General features: G+C 44.4%; 1 protein-coding gene across 1 annotated transcript; it reads left to right on the plus strand.

Moving 5' to 3' along the window:
* The first annotated feature begins 6,260 nt into the window (after positions 1-6,260).
* On the plus strand, positions 6,261-6,987 carry LOC113567206. The gene is made up of 2 exons (XM_026994381.1): positions 6,261-6,802; positions 6,880-6,987. The coding sequence occupies exons 1-2, from the start codon at positions 6,344-6,346 to the stop codon at positions 6,886-6,888; spliced, it is 468 nt and encodes a 155-aa protein (XP_026850182.1). The 5' UTR covers positions 6,261-6,343; the 3' UTR covers positions 6,889-6,987.
* The last annotated feature ends 12,310 nt before the right edge of the window (positions 6,988-19,297 follow it).

The following is a 19,297-nucleotide window of genomic DNA, read 5'->3' on the forward strand; positions in this document are numbered from 1 at the left end:
GGCGACGGCTGCAAAGGCGTTTATACTCGCGTCTGTAAAGATGTGTAATTGGATATTAGATGTTTCTTTCGTTAGACCGAGATATCGTGGAACCCTTAATTCTTCGATGTTTTGTAGTTGCCGTGCCCATATCATCCAACGTTGACGTTCGCTTTCTTCGACCTGTTCATCCCAGCCTACGGCCGACCTCCACACGTCCTGCAGTATTATCTTTGCCTGTATAATATAGAACCCCAGTAGTCCTAAGGGATCGAAGATGGTCATGACTGTACGTAGAATTGACCGCTTCGTCACAGTTTTCGCTTCGTCGTATATGTCATTCGGAAACTTATTGACGAAGGTGAAGTAATCATTCCTTGGATGCCACCACATGCCAAGCACTCGTTCTCGTCTTGTTGAGTCCGTCATCTCAATGGGTCGTTCTTGATGATCTCCGTCTCCTGAGAGCGCTCTCATCACAGTGCTCGAGTTAGATATCCATCCTCTCATCTCGAAGCCTCCTTCTTTGTGTATGTTCCTCACTGCCAGCGCTAGACGGACCATTTCGTCTTCTGAGTCACAGCTTTGGAGCCAGTCATCTACAAAGGTGTTGCGAAGTATGGCCTCTACTTCCTCTCTTTGTTCCTCGATGAACCTTTCAGCGTTCCTATCTCTCACGTAGGTCGCTGCTGCTGGGGAACAAGAAGCACCAAAGGTCATTACGCTCATTACGTACCTATCCGGTTCTCGACTGGTGTCACCATATCTCCAGAGAAACTGCTGTGAGCTTTGATCCTCCGAACGTATCCTAACCTGGTGAAACATTTCTCTAATATCTCCGCATATGCCAATAGACTTCTCTCGAAAGCGCGATATTACTCCTACCAGCGATGGCAATTGGTCGGGGCCCTTTAGTAGCATTGAATTAAGAGCGATGCCTTCCACTTTGGCTGCTGCATCCCATACGAGTCTTAATTTGCCTTTGTTCGGGTTCTTAGTCACGAATACGGGCAGATACCAGGAGCGTTTGCCTTCGACCATTTCATCTTTTTCCAGTTTTCGGACGTAGCCGATGTCTTCGTACCTCTTAATCTGTTCGTTTACGAACTCTCGTAGCACCTTATCGCGTGTCATACGAGATTCTAGGCACCGAAGTCGTCGCATTGCCATCTCTCTGGAGGAAGGAAGTTCCACGTTGTCGTACCACCAGAGGAGTCCTGTCTCCCATCTCTTCATTTCGCTGCTAAACCTCGTGCAATTTTCCAGTATTGTTTTTGCTCTTTCGTCCTCTTTGGACCTGAGTGTGCTCTTCGCCATGTTTATGCCAACCGCGTCTAGAGAGAAACTCTCTTTTACAAGAGTGTCCAGCTGTGGGTGTTTATTACATTCGCATACGTGCATTACCCGCGGACTCGCTGGCCCGTCGCCCTTTCTGCGGCCATAAACAGACCACCCCAACCTGGACTTGGCGGCGATAAATTCGGAATTCTCGCGTTCTTTGACGGTCAGTGGCACTCCAAGTTTCACGTTGTCCAATCCGATGATCAATGACGCTCTCACGTCCTTGTAGCTGAGTATCGGTAGCTTTTCCAGGTGCGAATGGGATTTTAGGATTGAGTCGTCCAGCGTCTGCTTCGGCAGATCCAGGTTTTTTACTGTTCTCACGTTTTGAAGCGTGAATCTGCGAGCCACATTGTCCCTTGGAGAGATCGCTAGGCTTATCCATTTGGATTGAGATTCTCTCTGCGTGATGTCTCCAGTCCAGCGTAGGCATAGCTCGTCCGAGGGGCCGTCGATACCTAGTTTTTCCGTTATCTCCGTCTCGATTAGGGTACAGGCGGATCCTTCGTATATCAGTGCGAACACTTGCATTTGGCCGTTCGGTCCATACAATGTTAAGGGGACGTATCTAAACAACGCAGCTTCGTTCTGCATCGTGTGCAGTACCGTAGTGCTTTCCTTCGGTCTATTCTCTACCCTAGAGCTTTGCTGGTTACTGTTGTGGAGGAGAAAATGGTGCTTTCTCGAGCAGCCGTCGACGGAACATACTCTTGTTGACTTACAGTGCCTTATAAAGTGTTTGCCAAGGCACCTCCAGCATAGCTTATTTTCTCTGACGAAGTTCCATCTACCTGGCCCTTCTAGCTCCAGGAACTGCTTACAGTCCTCCAATTTGTGGGCCCCATTGCACCTACGGCAGGGCGGTTGTGCGCTGCTATCATTGTGCACCATAAGCCGGATTCTTGGGTTCTTCTCCTTCGTGCAGACTTCTTTCTCGGGTGCTACTGGCATCACGGTGCTTGCGCACGATGCGACTCGGAATAGCCAATCGTCGAAAACAGCGATATTTACCCTCGGAAGTCCAGCGCTTTGTCTGGCCCAATCCAGTTTCAAGTCGAATGGGAGTTTCTCCACAAGGTCGCGAAGTAACATTGGGTCGTTCAGATAGGCGGACAGTCCTATCGCGTCAACAGTAGCGCGATAATTTTGCACCGACAGCGCCAGGCGCACTAAGCTTTCGATGCTGCTCGATTTCACGGACGGCTCCATTCTTAGCTTCGTCTGCAGGGTGTGATATATGGCCTCTGGTCGGCCGTATAGCATTCGAAGAGTCTCGATGGCTAGTCGAACTGTTGCGGGCATCATTAATTTTCCTCGTACTGCTTCCAAAGCAGCACCTTTCAGGCACCTTTGCAGCCTCATGAGATTCTCTTGATCGCTGAGTCCGCAGCGTTCTGTGGATTGCTCGAAGTTTACTATGAACATGGGCCATTCCTCGGGGTTTCCAGAAAAGCATGGTAGATCCTTGTTGATGACTTGTCTTGCGGCTATCTGGGATGCTGTCAAGCATCTCTCCGCCCCCGCTGGCGCGACCGCTTGATTACTCCCGTACGCGTACGGGTCCGAAATATTTCGACTCGTACTTGGGTAATACTGTGCAGTCGGGGCGCGAATGAAGGGGTTTTGCCCATGCAGGTTGGTACCCAGCGCCGGTGCGGCCATTGGATGCCACATAGCGCCGACTGGCATTGTCTCGTTCGGATTCAGCCCAGTAGGCATTCCGGCCCGCGTTGCTTCCGTGGGTCCTGACATGTGGACTCCGGTCCAGTTGGGAACTGCTCTGTCCCAGCCTCCGTTGATTACCGTGGAGCTCATGAGGCCTCCTGCTTGAGGCAGTCTGGAATGCGTCGGGATGGAGCGCATTCCCTCGAAGGCCGTGGCGTACGTCGGCCTTCCTAATGCATCCGCTCTCTGCTGAGCGAACGTTTCCCAGCTATCTAAAAGGCTCGTTCTTGGTGAGAAGGCTTGATCCACCCCTCCTCCTTGGTTGGTATGCTCTGGTGCTTGATGGCTCGTTGGGGCTGTGGTGGACACGTTAGGTGTGGCCGTTGTTGCCGCCGAGATCACATCTATATATGTATCCCTAACGCGATGAGTTTCCCTTGCACCAAATTTGCTCTCTGTTGCGCAGGAAAAGTTTTTTAGAATATTGCCGCGCCGGGCAACGCCTCCAAATCTGGGGCCGTACGTTTGATAAGCCTCCCGTGTTCAATACGCCTCCCGTGGTTTTGTTCTTTAAATCGGTTTTATTCATTTGTTTGTTTCACTTATTTATTCATTTACAATGTCGGGCGGGTGTTAAACTACGAGAGCTAGCGCTAAAAAACTTGTACCGCTTCAGTGCTTTTTCTGCTGCCTTTTGTTTTCGTTCTTCCTTCTTCCTGCCTTTGTCTGCCCTTCGCCCTAATTAACCCTTTGCTCAGCGCTGTTAATGTTTGTGCTGTTAACGCAGTGATATTCAGGGCTGTTAGGCGCAGTGATATTCAGGACTGTTAGGCGCAGTGATATTTAGAGCTGCCGCTGCGGTTTCTGCCGTAACAAAAACATTAAAAGAAAATTATGTAAAGTTCATGCATGAATATAAAAACTTAGGACATATGGTCCATAGAGTCCAAAGAAGATGGGAAATATTATTTACCCCATCAAGGAGTCATAAGAGATTCCAGTCTAACGACAAAGCTGAGGGTGGTTTTCGATGCTTCAGCAAAAACCACAAGCAATAAAAGTTTAAATGATATCATGTGGGTTGGACCAAGGGTCCAAAAAGATATCTTCGATATTATGGTGAAATGGCGTAAATGGCCATTTGTAATATCTGCGGACATTGAAAAAATGTACCGGCAAATTAATGTTGATAAAGACGATCAACAATATTTGCATATAATTTGGAGAGATAATCCAAACGAAAAGTTAAAAGATTATAAACTTACAACCGTTCGTACGGTACAGCTTCAGCACCCTATGATAGACCTGATGATAGGTGCCGACACGCCAATATTAGAAAGAGAACAGATCGAGTGGCATTTTATTCCCCCGGCAGGACCGCACTTCGGAGGTATTTGGGAAGCTGGGGTAAAATCAGTGAAATATCACTTAAAAAGGGTAACTGGGGACAATAATTTAACCTATGAGGAAATGGCAACTCTATTATGTCAAATTGAAGCGGTACTAAATTCACGCCCTTTGTATACAGCTACCTTGAACAAATGCCAAAAATGGCAAACGAATAGAAGAGTATGCGAAGGTAATTGGCCTTTGAGCAATGCCAATGATAATACTTGTGAGATAGCTCCTTTCCAACCAAAGGGTAATTCAAATTGCGTTTATAGGAAGATAGCAGAGACAAGGTCATTTTGGGTCGAATTAGAAAGACAGGGTAGTTGGATCTTCAAAGTTCCAGTAAACACTAATGCTAGAATTCAATGTAGTAACTCAAATCAAGAACTAATTGATCTTCCGCAACAAGGAATTTTAACAATAATACATGGTTGTACTGTGCGAACCGATGATAAAATACTAGTACCTCATCACAGTATTCAAACAGAAAGCTACGAGCCAATTTCATCCTTTTATATAAGTAATATAAGTAAAATACCAAAAATTGTTTGGAATCCATTAACAGTACCATTAATTAACCATACAGAAGAAATGGATAAGTTAAGAAACGAAATAAAATTGTTAAAAGAAGGTCATCATGACTTAAAAGGACTTAAGTTCCATCATGTATCTGGACATACGGCCTTGATTATCGGAATCATAATAATGATAATATTAATAATCGATGCCATAAGAAGAATTAAAGTAGCACGAAGACTGCAAACGATAGCACTTCCCTACCCACTGTAATTGACTGTAAGTGATTAACTGTACTTGTAATTATAGCTATAAAGAAAATGTACACAAAAAGGTTCACAAGAATCAAAATACAAAACAATGCCACTTTCGGCCCTTTGCTGAATGTTCAAACATGAACATATTATCGTCAATACTGTTAGGTTGTTTTAGTATTATAACCCTACATTTGTATTTACCTTGCTGCTAGCTTATAATTATTAGTGTTAATCTACAATTGTATTTACTATTAACGTTGTACGAAATATCGTAAGTATCTGAATAAGTATCGATATGAATAATCATCCGATAGTTCTAGTTCTGCGAACTAGAACTATGCGAGAACTATGCGGAGAACTAGAGATCGGAGCTGGGTTCAGGGCACTTTTTGGCTGATCGACAAGACGGAGAGGTTGGAGAAAATAAAGCGAAACAATAATCTTAAAAAGTATAAAACATCCGTGGATTTTCTGCGCCAATAACTTCAGAAGTGGGATCGTAGCCCTTTAAAGAATCTGCCTACATAAGTATTTATCTACTGGCATCCCCGACAAGGAGTATTTTCCACATTTTATAAATGGCTGAGGAAACCATGGCAAACATTGACAAAGAAAAAATTGTAGAGTGGTTGCTGGAGAAGGAGATCATTTTTCCAGCCAGCGCAACACTAAGGCAACTTCGCAAGCTTGCCATAAGTGGTGGAATGGACGAAGTTTCTGAAAGTCTGGTGAATAAATCGGATATTGAATCGGAGGAGAAAGTGTCTGAAAATGAGCAGATCGACGATATGAAAGAAGAAGAATTACTTGACGCCGCAATAAGGGTTGCTGAGAAAAAGAAGAAACTGGCTGCCTTAATGGTAATGGACAACCATGTGACCGATGACATCCGAATGGTCAAGCAACTTATTGCCCCTTTTTCTGCCAGTGAAAATGATGAAGCCTCTGAATGGGTCTTGAATTTTGAACGGATTTGCGGAGGCGTGAACGAAAGCAGCAATTTTAAGCTTCGTTTTGTGCGCATGTTGATGAAGGCGGGAACAGAGGCGGACTTGTTCATGCGTGTCGACAAATCAAAGACTTACGACGAGTTTAAAGGAAACTTCCTAAAAACTTTTGGCCGCAGCAATTCAACTGCCGACGTGGTACTCCTGTTGAAGGAAACCTTTTTCAACCCGGAGAAAAACTCCGTAATGGGATATATTCTTCGCATGGAAGAAATTGCTATGCGTGCCGACATCGAAGAGAAATTGACAGTGCAGTTCATCATTGATGGTTTTCGTGATCGATCTTCCAGTATCGCCTTATTGTATTCAGCGTCGACCATCGGAAAACTTAAGGAGCTAGCTCGACAATACGAGGCTTTGAGGAAGAGTACCCAGACGAATTTTAGGCGCACTGGGATGACCGCTTCCGGAAATGACCGGAGCCAGGTGCGCTGCTATAATTGTTCAGCACATGGCCATTATGCTTCATCGTGTCCCGCACCTAAGCGGGAGAAGGGATCGTGTTTCCAGTGTGGATCCATGCAGCACCAGGTGAAGGATTGCCAACAGAAGCCTATGTCAGCCCAGCGATCCGTGGGTACAGCCAGCAACCCGCTGATGGACGACAGAGAGGAGAACAATATTTTTGTTCCTATTGTTAATCAGGTAGGGGTATATTTTTACACTGATATAAAACGCAGGTATCAAATTAAATTTCTTTCTGGCATGTTGGACACCGGTAGCGCTATTAATTTGATGCAGCGCTCGGCGATACCTTATGAAAATTTTGATGGTGTACTAAGACCGACAGAGTATTTTGGAGTTAACGGTTCGAGAATAAGCATTTTTGGAAAAATAATTGTCAATTTAGTTTTTCATAACATTGAAAAAGAACTTATATTTTTCGTTGTACCAAACAACTATATTTCGTATAATGTCCTTCTGGGGCGCAGTTTCCTTGAAAATTATGGAATAAAATTAATTTTTGAAAATGAAATTGAAAATAGAGTATTAGTGAACAGTGACTTAGATGAAAATAGAGTATTAGTGAACAGTGACTTAGATGAAAATAGAGTATTAGTGAACAGTGACTTAGATGAAAATAGAGTATTAGTGAACAGTGACTTAGATGAAAATAGAGTATTAGTGAACAGTGACTTAGATGAAAATAGAGTATTAGTGAACAGTGACAGATGAAAATAGAGTATTAGTGAACATTGAGAGTGACCAAATTGAAAATGTAGTATTGACAAATAGAGACAGTGAGATGATGTTATCAGATATCAATAATAATGGATTATTGAAGGATGAAAATTATGAGAATAAGATTAGTGTCCAATTGAATTGTAATAACATTGACCTTTTATTGAAAGATAACGAGCAAAAGCATATGGCAAGTGAATCATTAGAAAGAACCAACTTAGATATACCGTATATATATAGTGTTGAAATAACAAAAGAAGAGGACAGCTATAATATCGACCCAAAGCGAACTGATAAAGAACGTAGTAAATTCATGGAATTTGTTAAAAATGTAATCGATACTATTGTTTGAATAAGCAACAATTATCTGGCAACACTGTATTGTATCGTGCTCATAATGTATATACCACTTTACTCACTCTCAAATAAACGTTTAACCGAACCACTACGTGTCTCTTGTATCAGCTCCGTTTTATATATCGCTTATATATAGAACGGTAAACTAAAACGGTACAATTATATCCAACATTGGTTATGGGCCCAGAGTTCGTTGTTTCGGCTTAATAACAGACTAAAAAGCGTCTGGGTTTGAGTGTCGGTTGTGCTAAATTGTCAACAGTTATTTTGTGCACACACGCGGAACAATTAGCAACATGAATTTGTCAAATCAAATCGAAAAACTTGATGAGGGCAATTACAGTGTATGGCATATGGCCATGAAAAGTGTCCTGGTAATGACAGAATTATGGGATGTAGTCTGTGGAAAAGGCAGTGGAGGAGATGCCGCAGCTGTCGAGAAATGGAATAAATTGGATCAGAAAGCAATGGCGTACATAACCTTAAATGTTAAGGCATCGCAGTTTGTGCACATAAAGACGTGCGAAACATCAGAAGCCATATGGAAAAAATTAAAGGAACTGCACATGCCAAAAGGCCCCATCCAAAAGGTGCAACTTTATCAAAAACTTATTCGACTAAATATGCAGCAGGGCGATGATGTGTCCGCCTATGTCAATTCTTTTGTAGAGACAATTGAAAAATTGGCGGAACTGGACATAAAACTCCACGATGAGCTAAAAGTCATCATGTTATTGAGCAGTTTGCCCGAATCTTGGGAAAATTTTGTAGTCGCGATTGAAACGCGTGACGAGCTGCCAAAATTTGAAGCTCTTAAAGTTAAAATGCTGGAAGAAGGCACCAGAAAACAGGAGAAGGCTGAGCGCGAAAATCATTCGGCCACACAAGCAGTATACACACATACACAGCGCAGATCGCGAGAAAACGAGAATGTCGAGAATAACGGAACCAAGAACGACGGGAACACAGGCGTAAAGCAACAATTCAAGGGAAAATGTTTCAAATGCGAAAAAACTGGTCATCGAGCAAGCGAGTGCAGATCTAAGAAAAAGGGTAGCAAAACAAATGGACAAAGAGAACAGGCAAGCAGTTTAATGCACTGTTTTGTCGGAGAGCAGCAAAAGAGAGTTTGGTGCGTAGATAGTGGCGCAACATCGCACATGTGTTGCGATCGCAGCATGTTCCTAAACTATGTCGAGAAGGAAACATCGATAATGTTGGCTACAAATAAGTTCGTCTCATCACCCGGATCTGGTAATGTTAAAATTCTGGGTGAAAATATTTTAATAAACTTGCAAAATGTGTTATACGTCCCCGAATTACACATGAATTTTTTCTCAGTGAGCACAGCAGCTAAATTCGAGAATTCTACTACATTTATTGGAAAAGTGGCACTGATTAAAAATAAAAAAGGAGAAACAATAATAAAAGCCAAGCAAGAAAACAATTTGTATGTGTACAAACAGTGCTCAGAAAAAAGTGCAGTTTATATGTTGAACACAATTTCTCCTGCAATGAATTGGCATAATAGGTTTGGCCACCTTAATTTCCAAGATTTAAAACAGTTTAACGATAAACAGCTTGTTCATGGCATGAACTTTGAAAATGTGAAAATGGAAATCAATTGTGATACATGTAACAGAGCAAAAATATGTGCATTGCCGTTTCAACAGAAGTTAAATCGTACAACGGAGCAAGTACTTGAGCTAGTGCATACAGATGTATGTGGCCCAATGAATGTAAAATCGATCGGCGGCAATCGCTATTTTGTGACATTTATTGATGACTACTCGCGCAAGATATTTGTATACATTATGCACGCAAAAAGCCAAGTTTTCGAAAAATTCAAAATGTTCAAAAGTTTTGTGGAATGCCAAACGGGCAACAAAATAAAGGCTTTGCGCAGCTATAATGGCACAGAGTATGTAAATAAGGAATTTTCTGGTTTTTTGAACGAGTGCGGTATACAAAGGCAACTGACGGTTCCCTACACCCCTCAGCAAAACGGTGTAGCCGAGAGAGCCAATCGAACAATTGTAGAGATGGCAAAAAGTATGCTAATCCATGCAAAGCTGGAGGAGTTCTTGTGGGCAGAGGCTGTTACCACGGCAGTTTACTTGCGAAATAGATGTCCCACAAAAGCCTTAAGTGGCGGTACACCATTCGAAGCCTGGAAAGGACGCAAGCCATCAGTAAAACACCTGCGAGTATTCGGATCTCGCGCATTTGCTTTGGATAAGACCAGAAGAAGCAAATTCCAGGCAAAAGGCAAAGAATACATTTTTGTCGGCTACTCCTTTACAGCAAAAGCTTACCGCCTGTACGATCGAGAGAACCGTACAATAATTGAAAGGCGTGATGTGAAATTTATAGAAGGTGAGATTGACACAAAAAGCATTGAGAATTGTGGTATTTCAGATCGAAATGACGATTTCAATTAAAGTTCCTGATCAACACTCATATGCACCTTTAATTGCTGATCATGCAAATTCCAGCAGTGACTCCAGCGAAGTGGAGGAGGAGTTTTTGAGTGCAAGTGAACCTGACGACAATTCCGTGAGTGGTCAAGAGGTGCCACCACAAGAGAATGTAGTACAGCGTGGGCGTGGCAGACCAAAAATCATCCGCAGCGGTCAACCTGGGCGACCGAAAAAGCAGTACCAGGCAGTGCTCAATAGTTTCCTAAATCAGATGGATGACACTGAGACACCGCAGTCAGTTGCTGAAGCATTGCAAGGCGATCATTCTCAAAATTGGAAAGAATCAATGCAAACGGAATACGACGCTCTACAGGAAAATAACACGTGGTCATTGTGTGAACTCCCTCCAGGACAAAAAGCCATTGGTTCCAAATGGGTTTTTCGAATTAAGAGAAACAAGGATGGTCTCATCGAGAAGTTCAAATCTCGATTGGTTGCTCAAGGCTGTGGGCAACAATTTGGAGTAAATTATTGGGAAACGTTTTCACCTGTAATTCGGTACGAGACCATTCGCATGTTGTTCGCAATTGCTGCAGAAAAACAGCTGTATATGCATCAAGTAGATATATCAAATGCTTACCTGAACAGTAAACTCCATGAGACTGTGTACATGAGGCAGCATCAGAATTTTGTCGACAAGCATCATCCAGAAAAAGTTCTAAAGCTGCGTAAAGCACTTTATGGACTCAAGCAATCCGGGCGAGTATGGAACAAAACGCTCGACGAGGTATTGTCTACCATGGGCTTCAAGAGATGTAAGAACGAGGCATGCTTGTACGTCAAGAAAGATGAGCAAACATACAGCTATATTGCAGTCTACGTCGACGATTTAATTATCGCATGTCCAAACAAAAATGACATAGCCGTAATTAAGAAGAAGATCGCATCAAACTTCAAGATGCACGATGGCGGCCCCATAAACTTTTTCCTAGGAATGGAAATTGAGCGAGACGGTGAACAGGGTTCGATTTCGTTTTGCCAGAAATCGCATATTCAAGGACTATTGGACACGTATGGCATGAGCAAGTGCCGTCCAGTCAGCACACCGCTCGACCCGGGCTATCAAGTTGGCTGCATTGATAATAATTGTGTCAAGGTAAATGTAACACAATATCAGTCATTAATTGGTTCCCTTATGTATTTAGCAGTCTTGAGCCGACCGGACATTTTGCACGCAGTAAGCAAACTGTCGCAACGAAATACTGATCCCCATGCAGAACACGAGACGGCTGCAAAACACATTCTAAGGTATCTGGCTGGTACGAAGAATTTGGGCATCTCATACCGCAAGTGTGGTGAACCAGTAAGAGGTTTCGCTGATGCTGACTGGGCCAATGACAGGCTCGATAGAAGATCTTATAGTGTATACGCATTCTTCCTAGCAGGCAGTGTTTTTTCTTGGACTTCAACTAAGCAAAGTGTTGTCGCGTTGAGCAGCACTGAAGCTGAATACATAGCACTATCTATGGCTGCTAAAGAGGCTATTTATTTACGAAGACTTCTCGACGAGATTGGTTGGTCAACTGTTACAGAGCCTTTAACCATCTATGGCGACAACATCAGTTCGCAACATATTGCTCAAAATCCGGTACATCACAAACGCACGAAGCACATTGATATTAAGTATCATTTTGTTCGCGAAAAAGTAGAATGTAATGAAATTATACTAGAATACGTATCGACAAACGGCAATGTTGCAGATCTACTAACAAAATGTTTAAGCAAGAAAAAACACGACGACTTTGTTAAATTACTTGGAATGACAAAGTTAAGCATGCGGTAGTTAGTTTAAAATGATAATATGTAGCTTAAGAAGAAGTGTTAAAAATGTAATCGATACTATTGTTTGAATAAGCAACAATTATCTGGCAACACTGTATTGTATCGTGCTCATAATGTATATACCACTTTACTCACTCTCAAATAAACGTTTAACCGAACCACTACGTGTCTCTTGTATCAGCTCCGTTTTATATATCGCTTATATATAGAACGGTAAACTAAAACGGTACAATTATATCCAACAGAATTGATAAAACTTAACTATTCAGACTTAACTAACATTCCAGCAATTCAACATAACTACGAAATGAATCTCAAACTTAAATCAGAAGAACCTGTACGCACTGTTCCGAGAAGACTTTCATATCAGGAGAAGAAAGAAGTAGATACCCAAATAGATGAACTATTGAAAAAAGGCTTCATAAGAGAAAGTAAATCGCCTTACAGCTCTGCAATAGTATTAGTTAAGAAAAAATCAGGGGAAAAAAGAATGTGTGTAGATTACAAACAGCTTAATAAGATTTGCATTCGTGATGGATATCCATTGCCACTAATAGACGACTGCTTAGAGAGAATAGAAGGGAACACAATTTTTACACTTTTAGATTTGAAACACAGTTATCACCAAGTAAAAGTAGCAGAAAGTTCGGTGCAGTATACAGCATTTGTCATACCTAGCGGACAATATGAATACACAAGAATGCCTTTTGTGCTTATGAATGCACCAGCAGTATTTATGAGATTTATTAATTTCATTTTACAACCATTAATTCGCGAAGGTAATGTAGTAGTTTATATGGACGATATCGCTATAGGTTCCAAGTCGTTGAACGAACATCTTATAACAGTAGGTGGAGTTTTAAGAATTCTCGCAGAATATCGACTAGAAATTAAGGTTAATAAATGTCAATTTGGTTATGAAAGTATTGAGTTCTTGGGATATACCCTTTCTGGTAAGGGAATAAGCCCAAACTGTGAACACACAGCAACCATTAAGCATCTGCCATTGCCAAAAGATCGCCATGAAATGCAAAAGGTTTTGGGATTATTCTCTTATTTTAGGCGTTTCATCCCTGCTTACTCAAGAATAGCAAAACCATTACAAGAACTTACAAAACCTGGAACTAAGTTTGAGCTTCAAGACAAATGCATACAAATTTTTGAATATCTTCGAGAAAAACTGATTTCGTCACCAGTATTAGCTCTGTATAATCCAAATCGAGAAACAGAATTGCATTGTGATGCAAGTAGTGAAGGCTTTGGTGGAATTTTGTTGCAGAAACAAGATGACAATAAGTTTCACCCAACAGCATATTTTTCACAGAGAGCGACAAAACTAGAGGCAAGATACGAAAGTTTCAAGCTGGAAACGTTAGCTGTGATCTATTCACTGAGGAAATTTCGAATTTATTTAGAAGGGATTCCGTTTAGAATTATAACAGATTGTAACTCAGTAGTTTTATGTTTAGGAAAGGGACGTCTTCATTCAAATATCGCCAGATGGGCCATAGAGCTAGCAAATTATAATTACACTTTAAAACATCGTAGTGGAAAATATATGACCCATGTGGACACCTTAAGTAGATATCCTTCAGCGCTTAATCAAGATTTTGAATATGAACCAATAGTGACAATTCATGAAAGTGATAACTGTTACGGCAGAAACCGCAGCGGCAGCTCTAAATATCACTGCGCCTAACAGTCCTGAATATCACTGCGCCTAACAGCCCTGAATATCACTGCGTTAACAGCACAAACATTAACAGCGCTGAGCAAAGGGTTAATTAGGGCGAAGGGCAGACAAAGGCAGGAAGAAGGAAGAACGAAAACAAAAGGCAGCAGAAAAAGCACTGAAGCGGTACAAGTTTTTTAGCGCTAGCTCTCGTAGTTTAACACCCGCCCGACATTGTAAATGAATAAATAAGTGAAACAAACAAATGAATAAAACCGATTTAAAGAACAAAACCACGGGAGGCGTATTGAACACGGGAGGCTTATCAAACGTACGGCCCCAGATTTGGAGGCGTTGCCCGGCGCGGCAATATTCTAAAAAACTTTTCCTGCGCAACAGAGAGCAAATTTGGTGCAAGGGAAACTCATCGCGTTAGGGATACATATATAGATGTGATCTCGGCGGCAACAACGGCCACACCTAACGTGTCCACCACAGCCCCAACGAGCCATCAAGCACCAGAGCATACCAACCAAGGAGGAGGGGTGGATCAAGCCTTCTCACCAAGAACGAGCCTTTTAGATAGCTGGGAAACGTTCGCTCAGCAGAGAGCGGATGCATTAGGAAGGCCGACGTACGCCACGGCCTTCGAGGGAATGCGCTCCATCCCGACGCATTCCAGACTGCCTCAAGCAGAAGGCCTCATGAGCTCCACGGTAATCAACGGAGGCTGGGACAGAGCAGTTCCCAACTGGACCGGAGTCCACATGTCAGGACCCACGGAAGCAACGCGGGCCGGAATGCCTACTGGGCTGAATCCGAACGAGACAATGCCAGTCGGCGCTATGTGGCATCCAATGGCCGCACCGGCGCTGGGTACCAACCTGCATGGGCAAAACCCCTTCATTCGCGCCCCGACTGCACAGTATTACCCAAGTACGAGTCGAAATATTTCGGACCCGTACGCGTACGGGAGTAATCAAGCGGTCGCGCCAGCGGGGGCGGAGAGATGCTTGACAGCATCCCAGATAGCCGCAAGACAAGTCATCAACAAGGATCTACCATGCTTTTCTGGAAACCCCGAGGAATGGCCCATGTTCATAGTAAACTTCGAGCAATCCACAGAACGCTGCGGACTCAGCGATCAAGAGAATCTCATGAGGCTGCAAAGGTGCCTGAAAGGTGCTGCTTTGGAAGCAGTACGAGGAAAATTAATGATGCCCGCAACAGTTCGACTAGCCATCGAGACTCTTCGAATGCTATACGGCCGACCAGAGGCCATATATCACACCCTGCAGACGAAGCTAAGAATGGAGCCGTCCGTGAAATCGAGCAGCATCGAAAGCTTAGTGCGCCTGGCGCTGTCGGTGCAAAATTATCGCGCTACTGTTGACGCGATAGGACTGTCCGCCTATCTGAACGACCCAATGTTACTTCGCGACCTTGTGGAGAAACTCCCATTCGACTTGAAACTGGATTGGGCCAGACAAAGCGCTGGACTTCCGAGGGTAAATATCGCTGTTTTCGACGATTGGCTATTCCGAGTCGCATCGTGCGCAAGCACCGTGATGCCAGTAGCACCCGAGAAAGAAGTCTGCACGAAGGAGAAGAACCCAAGAATCCGGCTTATGGTGCACAATGATAGCAGCGCACAACCGCCCTGCCGTAGGTGCAATGGGGCCCACAAATTGGAGGACTGTAAGCAGTTCCTGGAGCTAGAAGGGCCAGGTAGATGGAACTTCGTCAGAGAAAATAAGCTATGCTGGAGGTGCCTTGGCAAACACTTTATAAGGCACTGTAAGTCAACAAGAGTATGTTCCGTCGACGGCTGCTCGAGAAAGCACCATTTTCTCCTCCACAACAGTAACCAGCAAAGCTCTAGGGTAGAGAATAGACCGAAGGAAAGCACTACGGTACTGCACACGATGCAGAACGAAGCTGCGTTGTTTAGATACGTCCCCTTAACATTGTATGGACCGAACGGCCAAATGCAAGTGTTCGCACTGATATACGAAGGATCCGCCTGTACCCTAATCGAGACGGAGATAACGGAAAAACTAGGTATCGACGGCCCCTCGGACGAGCTATGCCTACGCTGGACTGGAGACATCACGCAGAGAGAATCTCAATCCAAATGGATAAGCCTAGCGATCTCTCCAAGGGACAATGTGGCTCGCAGATTCACGCTTCAAAACGTGAGAACAGTAAAAAACCTAGATCTGCCGAAGCAGACGCTGGACGACTCAATCCTAAAATCCCATTCGCACCTGGAAAAGCTACCGATACTCAGCTACAAGGACGTGAGAGCGTCATTGATCATCGGATTGGACAACGTGAAACTTGGAGTGCCACTAACCGTCAAAGAACGCGAGAATTCCGAATTTATCGCCGCCAAGTCCAGGTTGGGGTGGTCTGTTTATGGCCGCAGAAAGGGCGACGGGCCAGCGAGTCCGCGGGTAATGCACGTATGCGAATGTAATAAACACCCACAGCTGGACACTCTTGTAAAAGAGAGTTTCTCATTAGACGCGGTTGGCATAAACATGGCGAAGAGCACACTCAGGTCCAAAGAGGACGAAAGAGCAAAAACAATACTGGAAAATTGCACGAGGTTTAGCAGCGAAATGAAGAGATGGGAGACAGGACTCCTCTGGCGGTACGACAACGTGGAACTTCCTTCCTCCAGAGAGATGGCAATGCGACGACTTCGGTGCCTAGAATCTCGTATGACACGCGATAAGGTGCTACGAGAGTTCGTAAACGAACAGATTAAGAGGTACGAAGACATCGGCTACGTCCGAAAACTGGAAAAAGATGAAATGGTCGAAGGCAAACGCTCCTGGTATCTGCCCGTATTCGTGACTAAGAACCCGAACAAAGGCAAATTAAGACTCGTATGGGATGCAGCAGCCAAAGTGGAAGGCATCGCTCTTAATTCAATGCTACTAAAGGGCCCCGACCAATTGCCATCGCTGGTAGGAGTAATATCGCGCTTTCGAGAGAAGTCTATTGGCATATGCGGAGATATTAGAGAAATGTTTCACCAGGTTAGGATACGTTCGGAGGATCAAAGCTCACAGCAGTTTCTCTGGTGATATGGTGACACCAGTCGAGAACCGGATAGGTACGTAATGAGCGTAATGACCTTTGGTGCTTCTTGTCCCCCAGCAGCAGCGACCTACGTGAGAGATAGGAACGCTGAAAGGTTCATCGAGGAACAAAGAGAGGAAGTAGAGGCCATACTTCGCAACACCTTTGTAGATGACTGGCTCCAAAGCTGTGACTCAGAAGACGAAATGGTCCGTCTAGCGCTGGCAGTGAGGAACATACACAAAGAAGGAGGCTTCGAGATGAGAGGATGGATATCTAACTCGAGCACTGTGATGAGAGCGCTCTCAGGAGACGGAGATCATCAAGAACGACCCATTGAGATGACGGACTCAACAAGACGAGAACGAGTGCTTGGCATGTGGTGGCATCCAAGGAATGATTACTTCACCTTCGTCAATAAGTTTCCGAATGACATATACGACGAAGCGAAAACTGTGACGAAGCGGTCAATTCTACGTACAGTCATGACCATCTTCGATCCCTTAGGACTACTGGGGTCCTATATTATACAGGCAAAGATAATACTGCAGGACGTGTGGAGGTCGGCCGTAGGCTGGGATGAACAGGTCGAAGAAAGCGAACGTCAACGTTGGATGATATGGGCACGGCAACTACAAAACATCGAAGAATTAAGGGTTCCACGATATCTCGGTCTAACGAAAGAAACATCTAATATCCAATTACACATCTTTACAGACGCGAGTATAAACGCCTTTGCAGCCGTCGCCTACATAAGGATCGAACAAAGAGGAGAAGTCAGATGCACACTACTCGCATCCAAGACAAGAGTGGCACCATTGAAACCAATTTCGATTCCCAGGATGGAGCTTATGGCAGCGATCCTCGGCCTACGACTAGCTAAACTCATAACACAGGAGCTCTCCGTCGAGGTCAAGCGACGCGTTTTTTGGACCGACTCCAAGAACGTGTTGTATTGGATATGTTCAGACGCCCGAAAGTACCATCAGTTCGTTGCGCTCCGAATTGGAGAGATCTTGGAAACCTCGGACATATCAGAATGGAAATGGGTTCCATCCGCTCTGAACGTAGCAGACGATGGAACGAAGTGGACCAAAGAGTCGAGTTTCCAACCGGAAGCGAGATGGTTCTCCGGTCCGCCGTTCCTATTTGACGAGGAAGAACACTGGCCAACTACACAGCTCAACTCGAGTAATCTGGAACGGATACACGTACACGAATGGACAGATACGCCGAAACCACCGTCAAAGCTGAGTAGCATAATCCCAAATGTATGTCGCTTTAGCAAATGGGAAAAGTTCACGGGAGCCCTGAGATGCGTGATGAGATTTCTGGACAAAATACGCAAAAGAGATTTCGCATCAGAGGAGGCAAATTTAGCCGCACGCATTCGCAACATGGAAGATGTCAACATCGTTATATACCGGATGGTACAAGAAGAGGCTTACTCTGAAGAAATGGCTCTTCTACGACAAGGAAGAATCGTGAGTAAGAAAAGTTCGATCTACAAATTATCGCCGTACCTCGATGAAACAGGCGTACTGAGAATACGCGGCCGCATAGATAAGTCGATCGGCATAACGAGGAACCTGAAACGGCCAGTAATTCTACCCGGAGGACATAACGTCACTAATCTTCTCATTGATTATTTCCATCGGAAGTTTCAGCATCAGCTTACTGAGATCGTCGTCAACGAGATGCGACAATTGTACCACATACCAGGACTGCGAGCAAGAGTTCGCGCCGTAGCGAAAACCTGCCAAAGATGCCGCAATGTCAACAGACGCCTTCATGCTAACATTGGAAATGTTCGTAGCCCGTCGAGGTGTCCCCAAGAGAATCGTGTCGGACAACGGGACGAACTTCCGAGGAGCCAGCCGCCTACTACGAGAAGAAATTGAAAGAATTCTACCGAACGAACTGGAAACCAAGTACCCGCAAATAGAATGGTCCTTCATACCCCCAGGAGCACCCCACATGGGAGGTGCGTGGGAAAGAATGATCAGATCGGTGAAATCCATACTAGCCGAAATATTAGAGGAGACGCACGTACAAGAACCAGTGCTGAGAACAGCACTAGCAAAGATAGAAAATATGCTAAATTCCCGACCCCTGACTTACGTGCCGCTGGAGTGTCCGGAAGCCGACGTACTTACACCGAATCACTTTCTGAGAGCAGAGACCAGCTCGATGGCAGCAAAGAGCGACGGCAGCGCAATAGGAGCTATGCTTGGTAAGAGTTTTCGCATTGCAGGGCAGATCGTGGACAGCTTCAGAAAACGATGGCTGAAGGAGTACCTACCGTGCCTGACGACACGAACCAAATGGCATGGAACCCCAACCAACCCTATCCAACTCGGAGACGTCGTGGTTCTAGCGGACGAAACAAGCCCCAAGGTGCAGTGGAGGAAAGGCGTCATCATGGACCTTCGAGTAGCCAAGGACGGGATCGCCCGAAGCGCGGTGATCCGCACCGCATCTGGACTGCTAACTCGGCCAATAGTTAAACTGGCCAAGTTAGACGTGAGGACAACGAACCCACTAATGGATCAAGGCGTAACCAGAAGTTTGGCAAAC

This window comes from Drosophila persimilis, unplaced genomic scaffold (assembly GCF_003286085.1).
Source record: "Drosophila persimilis strain 14011-0111.01,24,50 unplaced genomic scaffold, DperRS2 tig00002405-arrow-arrow-pilon, whole genome shotgun sequence".
Taxonomy (NCBI): Eukaryota; Metazoa; Arthropoda; class Insecta; order Diptera; family Drosophilidae; genus Drosophila; species Drosophila persimilis.

What these genes read in the sequence shown, in the direction of transcription:
- LOC113567206 (XM_026994381.1), top strand. Translation starts at nt 6,344, where the DNA reads ATGGGATATATTCTTCGCATGGAAGAAATTGCTATGCGTGCCGACATC.